The sequence below is a fragment of the Oryx dammah genome, unplaced genomic scaffold, assembly GCF_014754425.2.
Source record: "Oryx dammah isolate SB20612 unplaced genomic scaffold, SCBI_Odam_1.1 HiC_scaffold_20, whole genome shotgun sequence".
In the NCBI taxonomy this organism is placed as follows: domain Eukaryota; kingdom Metazoa; phylum Chordata; class Mammalia; order Artiodactyla; family Bovidae; genus Oryx; species Oryx dammah.
Genome location: NW_024070204.1, coordinates 61,238,417 through 61,260,243, shown reverse-complemented (window position 1 = coordinate 61,260,243; position 21,827 = coordinate 61,238,417). Strand labels below are relative to the sequence as shown.

The 21,827-nt window shown below is 36.4% G+C and overlaps 1 protein-coding gene across 1 annotated transcript in view; it reads right to left on the bottom strand.

Moving 5' to 3' along the window:
- The window catches only part of BDP1 (B double prime 1, subunit of RNA polymerase III transcription initiation factor IIIB), an 82,737-nt gene that overhangs the window by 20,399 nt on the left and 40,511 nt on the right, over window positions 1–21,827 (bottom strand). Inside the window, 15 exon segments of the mRNA XM_040262655.1 lie at window positions 29–179; window positions 2,396–2,553; window positions 3,037–3,262; window positions 5,208–5,303; window positions 5,775–5,811; window positions 10,086–10,211; window positions 10,841–11,228; window positions 12,003–12,190; window positions 12,451–12,652; window positions 15,644–15,780; window positions 16,713–16,920; window positions 17,693–17,871; window positions 19,424–19,646; window positions 20,084–20,271; window positions 20,942–21,827. The exon segment at window positions 20,942–21,827 is cut by the window's right edge and continues 26 nt beyond it. Coding sequence (XP_040118589.1) covers window positions 29–179; window positions 2,396–2,553; window positions 3,037–3,262; window positions 5,208–5,303; window positions 5,775–5,811; window positions 10,086–10,211; window positions 10,841–11,228; window positions 12,003–12,190; window positions 12,451–12,652; window positions 15,644–15,780; window positions 16,713–16,920; window positions 17,693–17,871; window positions 19,424–19,646; window positions 20,084–20,271; window positions 20,942–21,827 — 3,393 coding nt within the window.

Below are 21,827 nucleotides of genomic sequence, written 5' to 3'. Positions count from 1 at the left end.
AAATCCCAGAACATCTTTCCTCTCTTACCTTTCAGTTAGGTGTGTTTCTTGTGAAACACTGGTCTCTTCAACACCATGTGCAGATGCCACTTTGCTCTGCTCTGTACTCTCTGTTGCTGTAACCGACTCTAGGTTTTTATCTTCTAATTCTGTTTCTTGAGAAGCATTTTTCTCAGTTTCTTAAATAAAAAACACATTTAAAACATACACTTTACAAAATAGTAAAGTTAAAATCTCCACATTAGAAATATATTCTTTTTTCAAAGATTACTATACAGTGGCTCTTCCAAACTTCTCTTAATCCAAAAGCAAGCTTTTTCACACGGCAGAAAGGTGGTCTAGGCCAGTTACACTTTTTATCGTAAATGAGATAATTAATGAATCTGCATTGCACCTATTTCACTCCTGGCAGCCACAACAATTATTAGTTCAGTTCAGTCACTCAGTCATGTCCAACTCTTTGAGACCCCATGGACTGAGACCCCATGAGACCCCGCCAGGCTTCCCTGTCCCTCACCAACAACTATCTTTCTACTTTATTATAACAGCAGTATAATGAAAAACACACATACAAAGAGGTTTAGAGGTGGGTACTCATGAAGTCTGGCTGTTCACCCTAGGGGAAGTGTCGGGGAGGGAGCTGATCTGTAAAGAATAATGTCACAAACAGGAAGACAATGACGTCCATATAAAGAGGTAATTGGACCCTGCACACTGAGAGATCTTCTGGGTACTGCCCAAGCCAAAGAAATGAATTTACTAACTGAATCACAGGCACTGCTAGCTCAAAGGAAATATCAGAAACCAGGAACCCCAGAACAGGGGAAAAATGATGCTAAATATTCAGATCCTCTACATATGGAGAAGACTGAATACAATCTAGACAGCCTACCACTACTTTTCCTGTTCCCACTAGTACCCTAAGGGGTTGGGGCCTTGGCAGGAAGGGCAGATGGAAAAGGAAGTGGGACTAGGGTTCAACATGTAAGTCACAATGTAGTGAGGCCATTGAAAAAACTGAATAAATGAAACTGAAAAAATGGAACAAGAGCACTATGCAATCATATGGAAAGATTTTTTTCACTATTTAAAATTTAAATAATTAAAAATTAAAACTTAAGTAATTTTTTTTCAATCTTTAAAAATGGAATGCACTAACATAAAGAACTCAATAATGAAAAACAACTCAATTCTAAAATGAGCATGGATCTTGGGAGATGTTTCTCTAAAGAAGATATGCAAATAAGCACATAAAAAGATACTCAACATCACTAGTCAAAAGGGAAATAAAATGCAAATCAAAACCACCAAGATAGGACTTCACACCCACTAAGATAGCTATACTCAAAGAGACAAATACTAACAAAGGTTTGGGTAGATGCAAAGAAATTGATACCCTCACTGAATGTTGGCAGAAATATAAAATGGTATTGCTGTATTTGAAACAGTTTGGCTGTATCTCAAAAGATTAAACATAGAATTACCACATGACCCAACAATTCCACTTGTAGGCATAAATCCAAGAGAAATAAAAACACAAGTCCACACAAAAACATAAATGAATGTTCTTAGCAGCATTATTTATAAAATCCAAAAGGTGAATATACTAACCACTGAACTGGACATTTTTTTTGGCTGGGGGTGGGGGGTGGGGTGGAGTGGGGGTTATACATGCAGCGCAGCTTGTGGGATTTTAATTCCTTAACCAGGAATGGAACCCATGCCCCTGCAGTGGAAGCATGCAGTCCTAACCCCTGGACTGCCAGGGGATTCCCAAATTGTACACTTTAAATGGTGAATTCTATGGTATGTGAGTTATCTCAACAAAACCGCCACCTTCAAGAACAGCTGGACAGTAGATATAAATAATAAAAATATATTTTTGTTCTTGCTGAAAGGAATATACATGTGTGTACATATATGTGTGTATGTGTGTATATACATATACCCTTATTTAGATGCTCATGTGGATGAAACATTCCTAGGAGTCTATAATAAAAACCGATGCTGGAAATGGGATTAGGGGACTGGGAACCAAGAAAGGAGGGAGCTTTTTAAAGTTTTCCCTTTTGGGTGCTGTCCTGTTTTCTGCCACATGCATGCATGCCTAAGAGATGGATGCTTGAGTACTGACATATAAACAAGACAGAGAGAAATATATATACATGTATACATACAAAGAGAAAGTCTGATCAAGTAAATATAGTGAAAGGATAATAATTACTGAAACTAGTTGGTGGATTTATGGGTATTTTATAGCTCATTCTATTTTCTGTATGTTTTAACTTTTTAACAGTTAAAATAATTGCAACAACTGAATATCCCATTTGAAATGACAATAAAATTTCTTGTGACAAAGTAATTTTGTAACTTTTAAGGGAACAATAAAGTTTACCTGTTTGAATTTCCACTTCTTCTTTAGTTACAAACAAACTAGGAACTTTCTGATGAGCACCAAATCTCTTGGTCCCTAAAATCTTCTTAAGATTTGGCTTGGGTTTGGCAAATCTACCTCTATTTCTCAAATTATTGGTCACTTCAGAAGTTGTAGTCCTAGAAACAGGTGAGAAGAGAAACTGATCAACTGTGGAAAAAGTCTCTCTCTCACCTTGATTCCCTCTATCCAGCACTGGTACAGTTAAATGCCACCTTCTCAGGAGCTACATCATCTAGGGTATTTATTTCTTAATGCTAAAATTATTACATGGTAGAAATATCTAAAAGCTTTGAGAAAAGAAGAGAATCTGAACCAGGTCTGTAAAACGGGGATTATATTTACATAGGACTGTTTCTTTAAAGCTTGAAACATGCACTGTGGTTAATTTTAATATGTAAACCATTAAACTAAAATCAAAATCAGCTAATCCTTACTTTTAAAGGGTGAAAAACTAGCACTGCCCACTTTACATTTAATTAATTCTTACTCAAAGGTATTAGCCAAGTTGATGGTTGGTTTATATATAGTTATCAATTGAACACTGTAATTTATTTTATAAAGCTCAAAAAACAGTAATAGTTTAATAAAGCAAAATAAACCTGGATGATGTAGTATTTTCCTTTACTTCTGTCAAACCAATTTCTTCTTTAGTATTCTGTTTATCCACATCCAATACAATCTTGTTTTGTTCTACTGATGGAGATGTACTATGGCCAGGTGAAGAAGGTTCTTGACATTCATGAACAATTTTGAGATTTACATTATCTGGGCTAAAAGGAATACGGCTTTGATCGATTGAATGAGCATCAGGAAGTAAACATAGTCCTATTGCAGAAAAAAACAGAAAATTAAAATTGACACAAATAGATGTCCAAATAAATCCTTCAACATGCAGCAACTGCCAAATTGTTTCTTTTTATTTATTTTAATTTTTTTTTTTTTTTTTTTTGCGGGGGAGTGCGGCCACCACCACACTGCACAATCTGTTGGATCTTAGTTCCCTAACCAGGGACTAAATCTGCATCCCCTGCAGTGGAAGCACAGTTTTAATCACTGGACTACCAAGGAAGTCCCTAATATTTTTTTTCTTGAGTAAACAATGTGTTAAAGATTTATTAAATTCATTAAGGACAGGACCGAAGGAATGATAAAATGGGTAAAACACATTTGAGAAACTAAATATCTATATTATTTTCAAAATATGCTTTCTGGTTCTAAAGTTTAAATTTATGACCTCATATCTCATGCTAGCAATTTGACATGTTCTAAGTTTAATAATTCTTATAGACTGAAACTTTGTTATTATAAATAAATCTTTTTGTTACTTTCAGTAACTATATAACCTCAGATGAATTTCAAGACAGGATTATCTTCAATTATGATTTTTTAAAACCAGTATTTTATGTGCTATACATTTGTGACAGGTTGCAATGCAATACTTTCCCAGTGAAAAAGGGGTCCTATAGGGAACACAAATCAAGAGACTTCCCTGATAATTATACAGTTATGGGCCTAGAAGGCTGACACTTCAACGGCAGGTTACCTGTCAGCAGTTAAAATAATTAACAGCAGCATGCTGATGCTAAGTCGCTTCAGTCGTGTCCGACTCTGTGCGACCCCATAGACGGCAGCCCACCAAGCTCCCCCATCCCTGGGATTCTCCCGGCAAGAACACTGGAAAGGGTTGCCATTTCTTTCTCCAATGCATGAAAGTGAAAAGTGAAAGTGAAGTCGCTCAGTCGTGTCTGACTCTCAGAGACCCCATGGCCTGCAGCCCACCAGGCTCCTCCGTCCATGGGATTTTCCAGGCAAGAGTACTGGAGTGGGGTGCCATTGCCTTCTCCGAACAGCAGCATAATTAACATAATTATTCATTCAATATACTTAAAGTAGAAGGTAGGCTTCCCAGGGGGCACAGGGGAAAAGAATCCACCTGTCAACCCAAGAGACGCAGGTTAGATCCCTGGAAAGTAGGAAATGGCTACCTACTCCAGTATTCTTCCCTGGAAAACTCCATGGACAGAGGAGCCTGGTGGGCTACAGTCCACGGGGTCGCAAAGAGTTGCACATGACTGAGCGCTCAAGTGCGCGCACACACACACAGTAGAAGGTACTTCGATAGTAAAGACCACAGGCTAAAATACAACACTAAAAGTCTTGGCTGACACGTATTTAGACTAACATATTGTCTAAATAATCTCAATGACTGCTACTATCCTTCACACTGTATTTGACTGTCACTTAACTGAGAAGTCTATCTAAAGCAGCAGCTCCCCTGCCAAAGAAACACGCACAGAGTGATCAGTGATCAATGAACTTGGCTGACCAATGATACTTATGATAAAGTCAGAGGATTCACAAATACCTATTTCCTTAGTAAACCCAGTGCACTATGTGAAAATAGAGGCCACTACATTTGGAGACTCAAGTAAGTAGGATGGATCAATACGTGTGTGTGTCTGCTTGTGTGTGCTTAATCGCTCAGTTGTATCTGACTCTTTGCAACTCCATGGACTGTAGCCTGCCAGGCTCCTCTGTCCATGGTTATTCTCCAGGCAAAAATACTGGAATGGACTGCTGCTATGCCCTCCTCCAGGGGAGCTTCCCAACCTAGGGATCATATACATACATATTACCTTTTCTAGAAAAATAATAAAGTGACACTAACTTCAAATACATAAAGGCAGATAGTCACTTAATACTCAAATATGAGTATAATCTCTTAAACAATGGATTTTAAAGGTTTCTCCTTTTGTTCTTTTATTCTTACCATCACTCTGTTCTGGGCTAATCTCTGACTGCAACACCAGATCTCCCATAGTCAGTAGGGTTATGGCAGCCTCAGTGCTCCCATCGTTGGTACTTTCTGAAAAACCAAACCAACATTAATAGAAGACTGAATCTGGAAAATTACGTTTGTTTGCTTAGAAAAGAATTTCAATGTAGGTGTTTATCCTCTATTAACAAGTTTCCATGCCACTAACCCCTTACTAGGGTAGTGTTTCATTCAGTTTATATACTACAAATAAAGAAAGTAACAACTGTTGACTTTAACCCACTGAAAGTGCCTCCTCCCCATTAAATAACTCAATGCCTTCAAAGGAAATATTCACATCTGTGCATTATCAGAGAAAATACATTCTTCTTTATTAAACAGTTAATCTCTCTAAAGCAGCATTCTAAGAATTCAAGCTTCTCCTAGATATAATACATTCACCTGCTAAATCTTCTCCTTCAACTTTTCAGCAAACTGACTCATTTACTATCACCACTGCTAAATCACTGTGCTTGTTGGGGTTAACCAAGAATTTTTAGCAGTTTCCTTATTAACAGTTACCTGTTTCAGCTTGGGAATGTTCACCTATGGTCATTTCCTAAAACAGCAAAAGAAAAGTATTAACAATACCTTATGTATTTTCCCAAATACATGTTCTGAATATCAAAAAAGAATACATTTTTACAGGTCTTTCAGTGCCTTTGGCTACAATGGAGTGGAAATTTATAATTATTTATAACATTTCACAAACAACAGAAATGTAGTTTAACAGTCAAATATTTTCAACTCTTGCTCCTTCTTTTACCTTTTCCTTATATGCAAACTTTAACTGTAGTCATATGTAACAAGCATCTGCCTTTCTTATTCACTTTCATAATCCTTCAACTTTAGTCATACCTGCTACTAGTTTTGACCCAATGGAAACCAAGGTCTGAAGAATATCATGAATTCCTTACACTACTAGTTGGCTTCAAACTTAAAAAAAAATTAACAAATTAAGAATGTATAGGGGCTTCTCTGATGGCTCAGTGGTAAAGAATCATTATCCGCCAATGCAGGAGACTTGGATTCAATCCCTGATCCAGAAAGATCCCACAGGCCGTGAACAACTAAGCCCATGCCCTGCAACTATTGAGCCTGTGCTCCAGAGCCTGGGAGCCACAACTACTGAGCCCATATTCTGCAACCACTGAGTGCCCTAGAGCCCCTACTCTGCAACAAGAGAAGCCACCAAAATAAGAAATCCGCACACTGCAACTAGAGAGTAGCCCCTGCTCTCCGCAACTAGAGAAAAGCCAGTGCAGCGATGGAGACCCAGCACAGCCAGAAACACCAAGTAATTATTTAAATAGACACATAATGTATTAAAAGTTCATTTTTAAAGAAAAAAAAAGAGAAGTAGTTACAGGATCTATGCCCGGCATGACAACGTGAGGAGCTCTGCTGGCCCTCTCCCCAGTGAAACTGGCAACATTTATTATAAAGAGTCACCATTTAAAGCCTCTAGATCTTAAGGGCATAAGATGCGCATATGTTTGAAAAATTGTTGAAAATTCAGTAACAAAGGTGAAAGTCCATGGTATTTGAACTAAGACTGTTCTCTCCCTCCTTTCAGCTCAGTGAGGCAGAAACTCTACCTCAGGCTGCTGCAGCCAAGAAAACTGGGCCCCTTCTCCCTGCAGGCCACAGCTGGAGGGCTTTCAGTTCCTGGTATCACAAAAATTTGGTACCAGATTATCATAGATAATAGACTAGCATCTATTATGAATATGGACCCAAAAAAAATCTTCCATAAAATACTAGCAAATTGAATCCAACAACATAAAAAAATTATATATGCCATGACTAAGAAGAATTTATCCCAGGGATGCAATTTTTTGGTTTAACATCCAAAATTCAAATCAATGAGTTACATCATATCAATACAATAAAAGACAACAATTACATGATCATCTCAAGAGGTGCAGAAAGAGCATATGACAAATTCCAACAGTCTTTCAAGATGAAACACTCAACACAAAGTAGAACAGAATGGAACTTTTCAATTTGGAAAAGGGCATCTATGAAAAATCCACAGCTAACATCAAACTTAATGGTGAAAGACTGGATGCTTTCCCCTTCCTATATTCAACACTGTACTGGAATTCTAGACGCGGTAATTAAAGCAAGAAAAGAAATGAGACATCCAGACTGCAATGTGTGATAAATTGAATTATATGCCCCAGAAAGACACGTTGAAGTCTTAACCCCCAGTACTGTGAATGTGACCTTATTTTGAAACAGGGTCTTCCTACATATAATCAAGTGAAGATGACGTTATAGTGGGTTACGGTTAGCCCTGATCCAGTCAGACTGCTGTCCTCGTAAGAAAAGCAGGCACACAAACAGGGAGAAGAACATCATGGGCAATGGAGGCAGCGCTGGATTGTGTTGCCACAAGCCAAGGAATGACTGCCATCACTAGTGGCGACTGCCATCACCAGCGGCGACTGCCATCAACAGCGGCGACTGCCATCACCAGCGGCGACTGCCATCACCAGTGGCACCTTGATTTTGGAATTCTAGCCTCTAGAACCATGACAGAATAAGCCACTCAGATCATGGTACTTGGTTACAGTAGCCCTACAAAAGTAATACAGAAAGGCAGAAGTAAAACTACCTCTATTCATATATGCCATGATCTTGTATGCAGACAATGCTAAGGACCCCACTAAAAAACTGTTAGGAATAAATGAGTCCAGCAAAGTTGCAGGATACAAGATCAATATACAAAAATCAAATGCAGTCCTATAAATGTGCAATAAACAAGCCAAAGTTAAAACTAAAGAAAACAATTCCATACATGATAGCATGAAAAATAAAAATATACTTGCAAATGAAGGAAGCACAAAGCTCATACTCTGAAAACTACAAAACACTGTCAAAAGAAATCAAAGAAGAGCTAAGTAAATGGGAATATATTCCATGTCCATTGACTGAAAGACAACATTGTTATGAAGGCAACACCTATTCCTCCAACCGATCTACAGATTCAATGCAATCCCCATCAGAATCTCAACTGACAAGTTTATAGAAACTGATAAGTTGATTTTAAAATTCATATGGAATTCCAACAGACGCACAATAGCCAAAACAATCCTAGAAACAGAAAAAAAGTGTAAATTCCCAAACTTATTACAGAGCAACAAAAAACAATACAGCCTCTCCAGCATTAAGGCAGACAAATAAGTCCATGGAATAGAAGTGAGAGTCCACATTATCTGCAGCCAACTAATTTTTGACAAAAATAAAAAACTTCAATGGGAAAAGAACAGTTTTTTCAAAGAAATGATGCAACCATTAGACAGTCACATGTAAAAGAATGAACTGGGACTCTAATCTCACACCATATAAAAATTAACTCAAAATGAGGAAACTCTCTGGCAATCCAGTGGTTAGTACTTGGTGCTTCTACTGCTGGGGACCCGCATTCAAGCTCTGGTCAAGGAACTAAGATCCTGCAAGCCACATGGCATAGCCAAAAAAAAAAAAACAACTCAAAATGGATTAAAGACTTAAATGTAAAACAGGAGTAAATCTTTAAGACCTTAGCTTTGGGAAAGGATTCTTAGATATGACAGTAAAAGCATGAGCAACAACAACAAAAACAGATAAATGGAACTCCAAGTACTCTAAAAACCATCAAGGAAATAAAAAACAACCCACAGAATGAGATAAAACATTTGAGAACCATATATACAATTAGGAACTTATATCAAGAATATAAAAAAATTCTTACAACTCAAAAAAAAAGACAAATGGACCAAAATAAATTTTAAATAGGCAAAGACTCCAGACAGACATTTTCTCCAAAAAAGATATAAAAATGGCCAATAAAAGCACATGAAAAGATGCTCAACATCATTAATCATTAGGGAATACAAATTAAAACCATAATGAGGTATCATTTCACACCTACCACTAGGACGGTTAGATCCAAAAAGTAAAATAAAAAAGTCAGGATGTGAAGAAACTGGAATTCTCATACATCACTGGTGGGAATATAAAATGATGCAGTAACTTTGGAAAACAGTCTGCTAGTTACCATATGACACAGCAACTATACTTCCATGAATGTACCCAAGAGAAACGAAAATATATGTCCATACAGAAACCTGGATGCGAATGGTCATAGCAGCATTATTTATAATAGCCAAAAAAATGGAAACAATCTATATGTCCATGATCAGCTGAATGAATAAAGACCATACTGTGTGTTAATGTCCAGAATAAGAATCTATAGCAATAAAAAATAGGTCACTGGTCACCTAGGTCTAGGGAAGGTTGGAAGGAAATGAGGAGCAACCATCAATGAGCACAAGACTTCTTTCTGAGGTGACAAAAACCTTCTAACATTGACTGTGCTGGTATCTAAAAACCAATGAAATGTATACTTTAAATGGATGAACTGAATGGTGCGTGAACTCTACCTTAATAAAGCTGATTTTTAAAAAAGTTATAAGACTTCACTTATAAAAACAAGTTAAATACCAAGCAAATAAGCAAGAGTGTGCCAAGCAAAAGGCAACTAAGTAAGTTATGTTTTAGATAATTGAAATTTAGTTTATATTTAATGCATCAGAATTTTAACATAAGTCTAAGAAGATATTTAGAGTTATTCCCATACACAAAAATCTATACTTTTCAAGTCAAATATAAAATCTATAAATTATTCACTAGTTTCTACCATTTACACTTTCAGCTCCTAGAAATAATAATGCCAATCATATAAGTTAGGAACTAACTATAAACCTACAGCTTTCAAAATAAACTCTGAGTCTTTTGAAAGTAAACAAAGAATTAGAGGTAAAACATAATAAAACAGATGCTTACAACTGATAATGTATTCAAATTTTCTTCTTGTCTCATTTCTTGAGGAATCACGTCTATGTTTGACGAAAGTTGATGTTCCACAACAGTTATGCATCCTACATCTGTGACATTCGTGGGGATTACAAGCTGCCAACATGAAAAGTTTCATTATTTCATTCTGGCATACCATCACAAGAAAACAAAACAAATCATAAAATAAAATATTAAACTGAAGCAATAATTCACATTCATACACAATTTAAAAACCTAAAATACAGTAATTCTTATTGATTGACATCATCTTGGCAAAAATGAAACATGTAAGGGTTTTGAAGAGTCTGTGATTCTGACGAACAGTAAGCAAAACATCCAGGGCTAGTTTCCTTAGTGCCCAGCATTTTACTTTCCATAACCCCCAACTCGTCCCTACTTTCCCATAATTTCTCTCATCAGTCTGTCAACACTTACAACATGCTTCCTAAAAACGAGAGGGCTATAGGTACAAGAATACATAGCTCAATAAGACAAGCTGGTCCCTGCCTGCAAGTGAAATTAATTCGTCTTAGTATTGTTATACTCACTACCTTGAGGTGGACCTAAGCTGCAGGGGCTGAGCAAACACAGGAGGTCACACAAGTCTATTTCTACTAATTTAGGCCCCAAACAAATTACACTAGTAATCCTCAGATTCTAATATCGCTAAGAGAAGAGAGAATGATCCACCAAAAATAAAAAACAAGTAAGATAAAGTTCCAAGGATTCCAAAGTCGAACTACCTCTTCCATAGTTTCTTCAATCTGAACAGGAACAGGTTCGGGAGATCTGAGACCAATAGGTACGAACACTGGAGCTTTGTTTACTTCTTCAGGAGCAAGATGATAGCTTTCTTCTTCATAGTCAGACTCAAAGTCTTCACCATCATCTTCGTCTTCTTCCTGGGAAGCTCGAAGAGTCACCAGCACAGACCTGGAGGCTCTGGGTTCCTTCTTAGAAGTCTTACTCCGACTTCGTTTTGAGCCACGCCCTTTGGGGATGCTCGGTTTAACCTTTCGACGTACTCTCCTTCTACTATGATCTATCTCACGCTCAGAGGCAGAAGAGAGCGCTCTTCTTCGATCCAGAGCAGTTTTAGAGTTATCTGGTTCTTTTAACAATTGAGGGGAGCTGGATGTTTAATCAAAATAGCAACATAGTCATTACGTGCACAAGGATGATTATAATGAAATCTTAACTTTTAAAGTGAAATCTCAATTCAAGCCATTAATATAAAATGCTCACCACCCATTCTGTCAACACATGCTGTGAAGAGAATGAGAGGAATTTACAGTTACTAGTTTCTCACTCAAGAGTTAAATCTTAGTTATCTACCTACAAATTTTTCACAATAAGTTTTTAATTGTGAGCCATTTTTCCCCTTGTTGTTTAAGCGATGATGAAATACAAGACTGGAATAAATACAAAACAAGAGATCAAAAAGTCATATGGTTTATCTTACTAGGTAAACAGATTAGGTTAAAAGAAAAAAGAAGGAAATCCACCACAGCAACACTGTTTAGAACTCAGACTCCCTTCCACTCTCCTTGAAAACTGTGGGAAAAGGATACCCTTCATTTGTGCTTGTGACTCCACTCAAATTAGCACCCTAGTCATTTAGGCAATACACACTACTCCTTAGTCAGATTTCTGCTCATGCCTAATATACTCAATACCCAGAAATTTTAAATGCAGGAAAGAAAAATCTTTCAGAGATTATTTTTAAAAAGTAAATTTGAGTAAGTGAAAATCAAAAGTGGGAAAGAAACAGACCTGTCAATAAAGAACAACCCACACTTCTGTTAACAAATCTTTTTACTCTTATCAATAAGTTACAGTAGGACATCCATAAGGAATACTATTTGTATTTACCACTCTGAAAGCACTTGGTAAATAAACCTTTACCTTGGTTTACTGATACACTGCTTTTCAGCAACCGCACACACAGAATTATCCTCTCCAGTCTTCTCTGCAACACTTCCAGATGGTTCAACTTCTGACTGAGCATCTTTTTTTGCCAATTCAGTCTCCTTGGAATCTACAGAATCTTTTCTTGCTGAAACCTCCAGAGATGTCAGAAACTCAGGTTTTCCCTTAAATTTAAGAATAAACAGCTGATGTTATCATGGAAATGATCTGTATGGTAATTTGGTTTGGTAGTTTGGCTTAAAGCACCTCGCTTACACACATATACACAACTGATTGGTTTCTAAACTATCAAAATATTAGGAGAGTCAATCAGCTTTCATGAAAATAGTTATAATACAAAAAGCAAAATTATTTTTTAAATGTTCTCTTTCATGATATTGATAAAATAGAGCCCACTAATAAAAAAATTTTTTTTCACACTTACTTTTTGAAGAAGCTGGCTGTCAGAATCTTCATGCTGCGACAAACTATCTTCTGGCTTCCTTGCCTTCCTCTGGTCTGCTCTGTCTTCTTCTATGTCTGATGCTTCTTTCTTACTTTGTGCTCTTCCCAAATCTGGCTTAGCCCTTTGGAACTGTCTTCTTATCATCTGTGGTGGACTAGGAACATACGTTTCATGTCCATGTCTAGAATGAAATACAAATCATGTTGAAGAACCAAAATCAGAACTCCTGTTGACGCAACTGCAGTTAAACAATTCTGGGTACAAACCAATTCTATGTTCAAAGGACATAAATAGGCTATAAAACTAAACATATAAAACGAAACCTCATGTGCTAATATGAAAGAACATTAAAAGCTTTTATAACTTCCACTTAGCTTGAAGAATAGTTTCACATTAATATATTGATATTCAACCTTTTTTAACTTTCATTCATTGATTCTGGAGTGTGGTTTCATGCTACTTTAACTGATTTTCAGAGAAATAACTAGATACAAAACAAAAATGCCAGTTATTGAAGATGGACTTCATAATGACACTTTAAACAAATCCCTCAACTGGGCTCTGAAGCATGAACAAACATACACTGGTCCCAACAACCTTGATTCTTCTAGTTCAAAAGCAGATTTGAAAGCTAGAGTCTGTTCTCCCACCACATGCCTGTCGGCTCATAGAAAAGGACAGCCAATGTCATAAAAATCAAAATAAACCCATATGTATCTGCCAAGTCAGAGAAAGACAAAGTTTTAATATTCAATACAGTAGCCATCGCTCCCAAGGCAACACAAACAGCTATCCTGAAGTTTCCTGTGAAATATTTAATAACTGGCAATGATGTGAATTAAGAAGTTTAAAACTAATATAATCTGGATGAAGAAAAACTGGATATGTAAGTATCAATCATGAGTTCTCTGAAAGAGCTGCATTAAAGACTAATCTTAAGTAATATTTCTAATAAATTACCTAGAAGACAAAGTAGTTACATTTCTAAATGCTCCAATCCTGCTAAGTTCATCCAGCAGTGAAACACCAAGGAAGTTCATAAGATGTTCTAACAAGGTTATGATGCTAGTTAATACATTCCAGTGTAGGCATTACCAGTGTAGGTATTTGGGAAAACATGTTATATTCAAGTATAAGTAACTTACAATCAAATGTGATTCTACAAAGGTACTTAATTATTAAATATATATATAAGCTCAATCTGCTACTGGGGGTAAAAGAGGTAAAAAACTGTTGGACGTAAGAATATGCTAACGTTAAAACTAGACTGCATATACACTCTGAAGAAAGTATCAGGAATGGTAAAGCTCAAAGCTGGAAAGGAGGGTGGGGAACTTCCCTGGCGGTACAGTGGATCGGAACTCACTTGCCAATGCATGGGACTTGGGTTCAAACCCTGGTCTGGGAAGATTCCACAGGCTGAAGAGCACCTAAGCCCATGCACCACAGCTACTGAGAACTGTGAGCCTAAAGCCTGTGCTCTGCAGCAAGAGAAGTCCCCAGAGTGAGAAGCCCAAGCACCGCAATGAAGAGTGACCCCCACTCGTCACAACCAGAGAAAGCCTTCTTGGCAGCAACAAAGACCCAGTGCAGCCAAAACTAACTAAATAAACTAAAAGGGGCGGGTGAGCAAGGGGTTTCCATACAGAAATTTGAAAGTCTGATCTCGCTCATTAAAAAATATGAAGGCTGAGTGTAAAAAGGAATCTGCTAGTCTAAAAGTCATAAATTCTAAAAACATTAAGTTTAAAAACTAACTTGCCAATGTTACTTTGAGCAAGCCATTTAAGTCCTCTGGATCTATTATAAATTACAGTCAATCATAAACGAGGTATTAGGAAAGGCTGAACTCAAAGGTCGCTAGTCTTTAAAGGCTCATTTAGAGTAAAAATCAAAATCCTGACAGTGGCCCCACATAACCTGTGCTTCTCCCACTGAGCCTTTCCCTTTCGTATCACTGCTCCTCTTTCCTCTTCCCGTTTCACACTGGCCCCCTTTGCTGGCCCTCAGACATGCCAGATGTGATTCTGCCTGAAGTACTTCTCAACTGCTGTTCCCCCTTTCCCCACAGATCCCTTGACTCGCTCCTGCACTTCATTCAGGCCTTTTCTCCAAGGGGACTCTTGCAATGAAGCATTCTCTTATCACTTGCTAATTAAAATTAAAGACTTAGTCTTAAAAGAAAAACAAATATAAAAAGGCTTTTCAAGATACACACACACACACATAAAGGGAAACAGAAGAAATGACAGAAATTCATACTAAAACAGTAAATGCTTCATGTAAGAAGTCTGCCTTAGTGAAAGTAGACTGTATAAAGTTAAGCTAAATCAACAGCGTAACTTGTTCAAACAGATGACATCATGCCCAAATCCTACTCTGACAGCTTCACAGAGAGTGAAAAAATGATACAGCACTCTCTTTTTCATTTCCCCAAAATCAAGTTAATTCCATATAATTAAAGCTAGAATGTTCAAAAGTCAGTGTTTAATTGCTGAAGACATTCTGGAGGAAAACTAATAAACCCTAAGGACAGCACATAGAAAGTATTTTACAGCACATAGGAAGTATTTTACAGTATTCCTATTTATGAATTTTATCAGTCAGTTGTAAATTTCTAAAGATGCAAAGAACTTAAGAACCTCTCCCATAAAAGTTTACTTTAAAAATGAGGATGCTTGCCAAACTTCTCAGCTAAGTTATAAACTAAGAGAACACCAGTCACACAATTCTTACGGTATCTGAAGAAGCAGATTTTTTAAATTTTTATTTGTTTTTGGCTGTGCTGGGTCCTCACTGCTGCGCATGGGCTTTCTCTGGTTACAGTGAGCAGGGCTGCTCTCTAGTTGCACTGCACAGGCTTCTCACTGCAGGGGCTTCTCTCGTTGGGGAGCACAGGCTCCAGGGCATGTGGGCTTTAGAGCGCAGGCTTGGTATTTGTGGTACACAGGCTTAGCTGCTCTGCAGCAGGTGGATCCAGAACCAGGGATCGAACCTATGTCCCTGGACCACCAGGCCAAGTCCCAAGAAGCAGATTTAAACTATTCTAATTTCATAATTATTTTTCTTTCATAAAACTTATGAAATGTGAAATTACATAAAACCAATTATTCAAATATCCAACCTTTATCTTTGAAAGGTTTTACGATTTTCTGATTAAAAGCAAACTCACCTCATCTTTTCATCTAAAACATCTACTTTGTTAATATGAACGTTTTCTAAAAGAACGTGGCTCTGGTTTTCAGACATTCTGCCTTCTGACACTTCAGAGGATACAACTTCAATTTCAGTTGCAATTTGAGAATTTGGCTGAAATGACAAAACTATATTAGTTGTTTTGGGGTTATTTTTTTAGCAACAGAACATACTTCCTAAAATATTTCCATCATTAAGAAAGGTATTTAGGTTTTTAAAATGAAATCTCAAACTTGTGTATGCAATGTTCATGTTTTGCTGCCCAAAACAAAACTGCCAATTCACAGAGAAATTATCAATTATTGCAGTAATACACTCGTGTAATGCTTTAAAAACTACAATAACCAATTATTGTGAATCTCCTTCCCAAAGAGTTCAATACGTTTGGCTTTAATTGAGGGAGGGAGCAAATGAGGATTACAATCACTTTATTTTAAATGTAGATGTTCCCTGAGCAGAGAAAAAAAGAACAGAAAAACAAGATCTGTTGAAACGGGGCATTAAACTGCCCAAGATTTCTTTCTAATATCAAAAGTTCCATTAATAAGAGATTGATTAAATTGTCATTCAAATTAGTAGAATGTTATCCCACAGTTAAAAATTATGTAACTTTCTATTTCATGACATGGAAAACCACTTGGTATAATAAGTGAAAAATAGTAAGTCACAAAATAATATGCATACATGATTATATAAATTTATGTAAGTATGCACACATGCATGCATGGAGATATATTTGGTAAGATATATCAAAAGGTTTTCAGTGGTTGCCTCAGAGTGGTGAGACTTTGGGTAATTATTGTATTATTTTGTATTGATTGAACATTTTTGTAATTAATAGGTTTGTTAGTGGGAGGAAGGGGGAATCTATTTTCATTAAAAAAAAAAAAATCCACAATAGTAAATCTGAAACAAAAGTAAACATGTTATGTATTAATTAACTAGAGTAAATATCAGGTGCTTACATTCTAAACCAAGTCTGAGCTACCATTTGATATTCTAATACGCATTAAAGAGCTTGATTTAATTACACAGCAATAACTCACCGCAGTCAGGAATTTCTCTCCAGTTTCATCTTTTTGTAGAGTCTTTTCTTCCTTAGTTGTTTCTTTGGTTTCATTTTTTTCTATTACTTGCCTCTGGCCCACTTTTCTTAAGTTTGGTCTGGGTCTCTGAAGTCGACCCCTTACTAGTGGAGCAGATTGGATAACCCTGTCCTTTATTCCTTGTTCAAAAGTGTTTATATTATGAGTCCTAGAAAAGGGGACAGGAGAAAAGAGAGAAAGCTTGATTGTAAAAAATGAAAATTACTGTAAAAATATAAAATTTGAACCTAATAAAACTATAAAAACATTTTGTATAGTAAAGGAAAATTAAATTACTTTCTGATTATATCTCATTTTATTAAAAAAAAAGTTATTTCAATTCTCAAAAGGTAGTGAGGTTACCTACAATATCCAAATTCATAGTAATAGAAAGTACAATGGTGGCTGCCAGGGACTGGAGAAAGGGGCAATGGGAAGGTCCTCTTTACTGGGAACAGAGTTTCAGTTTGGGAAGAAAACTGTTCTGGAGATAAACGGTGGTGATGGTGTACAATACACTGATGACGTACTTAATGCCCCTGGACAAAACACTTAATAATGGTTAGACAGTAAATTTTATATGTATCTTTGTTGTTGTTTAGTCGCCAAGTCGTGTCTCTTCCCTACGCCACGGGCTGTAGCCCACCAGACTCCTCTGTCCATGGGATTTAAGAGGTAATGAATACATATCTTATACACACATATTTTTAAAATTCATTGCTTTGCATAAGATTCTAAGCAGCTAACAGTGAATACAAGCAGGCAAGTGTTAAAACGCGTTGAAGTAAAACTGATTTTCTATTTTAGGCAGTCTGCCACATGAATAAAAAATAAACCAACTACTCTTGATACTCACTTTTAAACTACACTAACACATCTTTAAAAAAATGAATACTTGAAATGATTCTATTTTAGATTTTTTTTAAACTATCACTTTTTACCCCATAGAGACAAGTAATTTCTTTTCCTGGGCTTGTGTAGACTGAGACTCCTCTTTAGATTCACAAGAACTCAAAGGTGAAAGGTCCTTTTCAATCTGCACACATGGTAATATCACAGTCTCCTCTGGGCCGTGATCAAATTTGTCTTTTTCTCTTGATGTCATTAGAGAAGCCACATCCTAGAAGGTAGATAAAAAAAATTTCATTGAAGGTTGGTAAAAGTATAGGGAAATAACTTTAATAAACAATTAGAAGAACAAATTGATACAGTCTTTGTAGACAATAGGGCAGTATCAATCAATAATTCCCAGCAATTCTACTTCTAGAAATGTATCTTATAAAAACATTCAAATAAGGATCTAATAAATTATAACAAGGATATTTATTGTAGCAATATAATAGCTCCCCAAAAAGAAAAGAAAAAAAAAACCTGGAAATAAGACAAATCAGTAGGCAACTGAATAAATTATAATTTCTTTACAATGTAATAGTACAGTCACTTAAAAGAATTTTAACTTGTATATACTGATCCAAAAAGATGTTCACAATATTGTACATGAAAAAATTTATAAGATATGATGCTATTTTTGGAAAACAATGAAAACACCAACACATTCTATTATTTATAAAAATAAGTATCTATACAGAAAAGTTTAGGTAGATATATTTAAAACTGCTACTTGGGATTAACTTGGGAGGAAGAGATGGAACACTATAAAGGACTAACTTTTTAGATGATTTTTTTTTAATTTGAAATTTTTATAATTAGGTAAAATAATCAACAAAAAGTGATTTAGAGGGTTGAGGAGGGGGTCATGCCATGTAGCTTATGGAATTTTAGTTCCTCAGAGACTGAACCTAGACCCTCAGCTGTGAGAGCACAGAATCCTAACCACTGGACTGCCAGGGAATTTCCATGATTTATCTTTTTTAAATATAAGATTAGGAGGAAAAAGCACAAGTATAGTAAGAATTAAGTTAAGCTGTAAAAGAACTTTAATTCAAAAAAGTACTTCGTACATTTACAGCACTCAACTTATTAGTGTAAACGTTTCATTTCAAGGTTTCTGATGCTGTATCATACTTGATCTCTTATAGACTACGTTAATCAAGTAAATAAAAATCATCTCCTTTAATTCATATCAAGCTTTTAACTTTTGATTTCACTTTCACAACAGAGCGAAATAAAGAGGGATTGTCAGTCTCAATTTCCCTGTGAAGAAAGTGGCCGCATTACATGGCTTACGGTCACATAGTGAACTTTAGGTCACATAATGTAGCTCAATAACTTGAACTACAGCTGGGGCTTCTTAAAATCCTTCTCCTGATTATTTTTCCATCATCAGAGATTTGAGATTCTTACAAAAACCATGTGGAATAATGAGGTACATTAAGTACAGCAACGATAATATCAAACAGTAAAAATTACATGAGAAGGACTTCCCTGGTGGTCCCGTTGTTACAAATCCACCATCCAGTGCAGGGAACTCAAGATTCGATCCCTGATGAGGGAGCCAAGACCTTGTAGGCCTCGGCGCAACTAAGCACATGCACTGTAACTAGAGAGAAGCCCACAAAAATCCCACGGGCTGCAACCAAGACCCAATGCAGTCAAACAAATACATTTTTTAAAATAACATGAGAAAATATTTGTAAACTTTCACTCCAAATGTTTTACTTTAATAACTGTAATAACTAAAAAAGAAAACCTCCATTTTAAATAACACTCACATGTTGAGAAGGGAGAGTACTCATCTGTTCACAGTTCTGCTGTATCACAACCATCTCTGTTTTATCAGCTTCCACCTCCTTCCCAGGTGCATGCTTTTCTGCTTTCGTAGTCTCTCTTTTTGAAGCTGCTCTTGCTAAGTTTGGTTTAGGTCTTTTGAATCTACTTCTCACAAAGGGTGTCAGCTTAACTTCACATGGTGTCTGTTCTTGAGGAAGAGATTTGCTTTTGGAACAAGGATTATCAAGCTTTAGGATGAAATAAAGGGGCAGTGGGAGTGGGGTCTTAGGACAACCTTAGAGACTGGCAGTAAATATTTAATTCTAAGTTTTAACAAGAAAACAAATTGGACTATTTGGTAGATCCTGAAAACCATGAGTGGTACAATCCAGGAATAAGCCCAGAAATTATATCATCTTTGCACAAAGAAAATACAGGTTTGTTGACTCAAAAGTATGTGTTATACACAATTTTGTATGTTGGTGATTCTCACAATCTACTGTCAAAATGACCTCAAACCTCTCCCAGTTTTCCCCCAAACCAGCTTAAAATTTTCAACACTGTGCTACAGATGGTATGTCTTAAAACCTTAGTTTAACATAATCTGCAAATATAACTTTATATCTTTCTCTTCAAAAGCACACAGACCTATATACTTGTACCTTATATTAACATCTGAAAACTGCTCTGGAACACTTGGAGGTCGCATCCTCTGGTCTTCTATTTTATCAAGTTCAGAAGACTGAGAAGAAATGTTCAAATGACTCAACTGACTTGACACTTCCTTTTCAGAATTTTTTTCTTCTACAGATGTATGAACCACAGCAGATAGCACTTCCCTGCCCAAGTCCTGGAAATAAATCAGCACATACACTGGGTTGGCCAAAAATTTCGTTCAGATTTTTCTATGAGAAAAGAGCTTATGGTAAAATCGAAATCAACTTCTTGGCCATGTCATACATTTCAAACAAAAGCCTATAAATTCTATTGTCTTTAAAAATATAGAAGTTTGGAGGTTTTTCATTTTTAAATAAAATGAAATTTAATTTACAAATGTTGAAACACAGAATTTAGGAAAGTCTTTCTATATATTGCACATTATGTTTTTTCCAAATTACAAATGCCATTACCTATCCAAAAAAAAGTCAGAAAACTAGACAATGTTAGAATATCTTCAACTTCAACGAACTGGAAACTTTTAATAAAAGGAACTTTTAAAAGTAAAGTGAAATGAGGTGGGGCAGAAAATAAAGAGAAAACCTGATACAGGTACGGTCAAGAGACAATTCCACTGTATGTTCATACCAGCATTAGCACAAATTCAGTCCAATTTCCTATACTCCTTTTATCTAAGAGTAACTTTAAATTGACATTAAGAACACTAACTTTTCCACAATTAAAAAATTTTAGTGATTTTATATGTTATTGGATTTAAGGGCAATAATCCTGGAATTACTTTGATAACTTTTCTCCAAAATAACTATTAAAAAGATATTTTTAAAGGACAGAAAAATACATACTCTATTAGTCAGTGAAGGCACAGTGCTGGAGTCACCACTGCTGGCCTGCAAGGGATCTGCCTCAGCTTGACTTGAGGTCCCAGTCTCCTCTGGTTCTTTTTCCCTTACGGAAATGTCTATTTTTTCTATGTTTTTCAAAGCTGTCACGCTTTTCTCGATCTCTTCTGATCTGCTTTCCGTCAAGGAAATTTCTTTTCCAGTGTCTTTCAAATCTGCCTCTATTTCCCCAATGGCAGCCACCTTTGCTGATGCTTTCTCCAGCAGGAAAATGTCTGTCTGCCCAGTTTCTTCCACATCAGTCTCTCTTTCCCCTGTGGCACTGATCCCCACTAATATCTTTTCCCTTGGGGAAATTTCTATTCCAATTTCTTTCAAATCTATATCCATTTCGTCACCTACAGTTTTGACCTCTGAGGCATTTTTTTGTATAGATATTTCTCTTCTATCAGTTTCTTCTAGATCTGTCTCTACTTCCTCAGCAGCATCAGGCATCTCTGCTATCTCCTCATTTGGGGAAATTTCTCTCTCAGTTTTTTTCAAATCTGTTTCTACCTCACAAACGGTATCAACTTCCTCTGGGGCATTTTCCTCTAGGGACATTTCTCTTCTTTCAGTCTCTTCCAAATCTGTCTTTCTTTCCTCAGTGGCCTCAGTCACCACTGTTATCTCCTTCCTTGGGAAAATCTCTCTTCTGGTTTCTTTCAAATCTGTCTCCATTTCTGCAGTGACATCACTCATTTCTGGCATTTTCTCCCTGGCAGAAATGTCATTTTTTCCAGTTTCTTTCGAATCTGTCTCTACTTCCACAGTGACATCAATCATTTCTGGTATTTTCTCCTTGGGAGAGATGTCATTTTTCCCGGTTTCTTTCAAATCTGTCCCCATT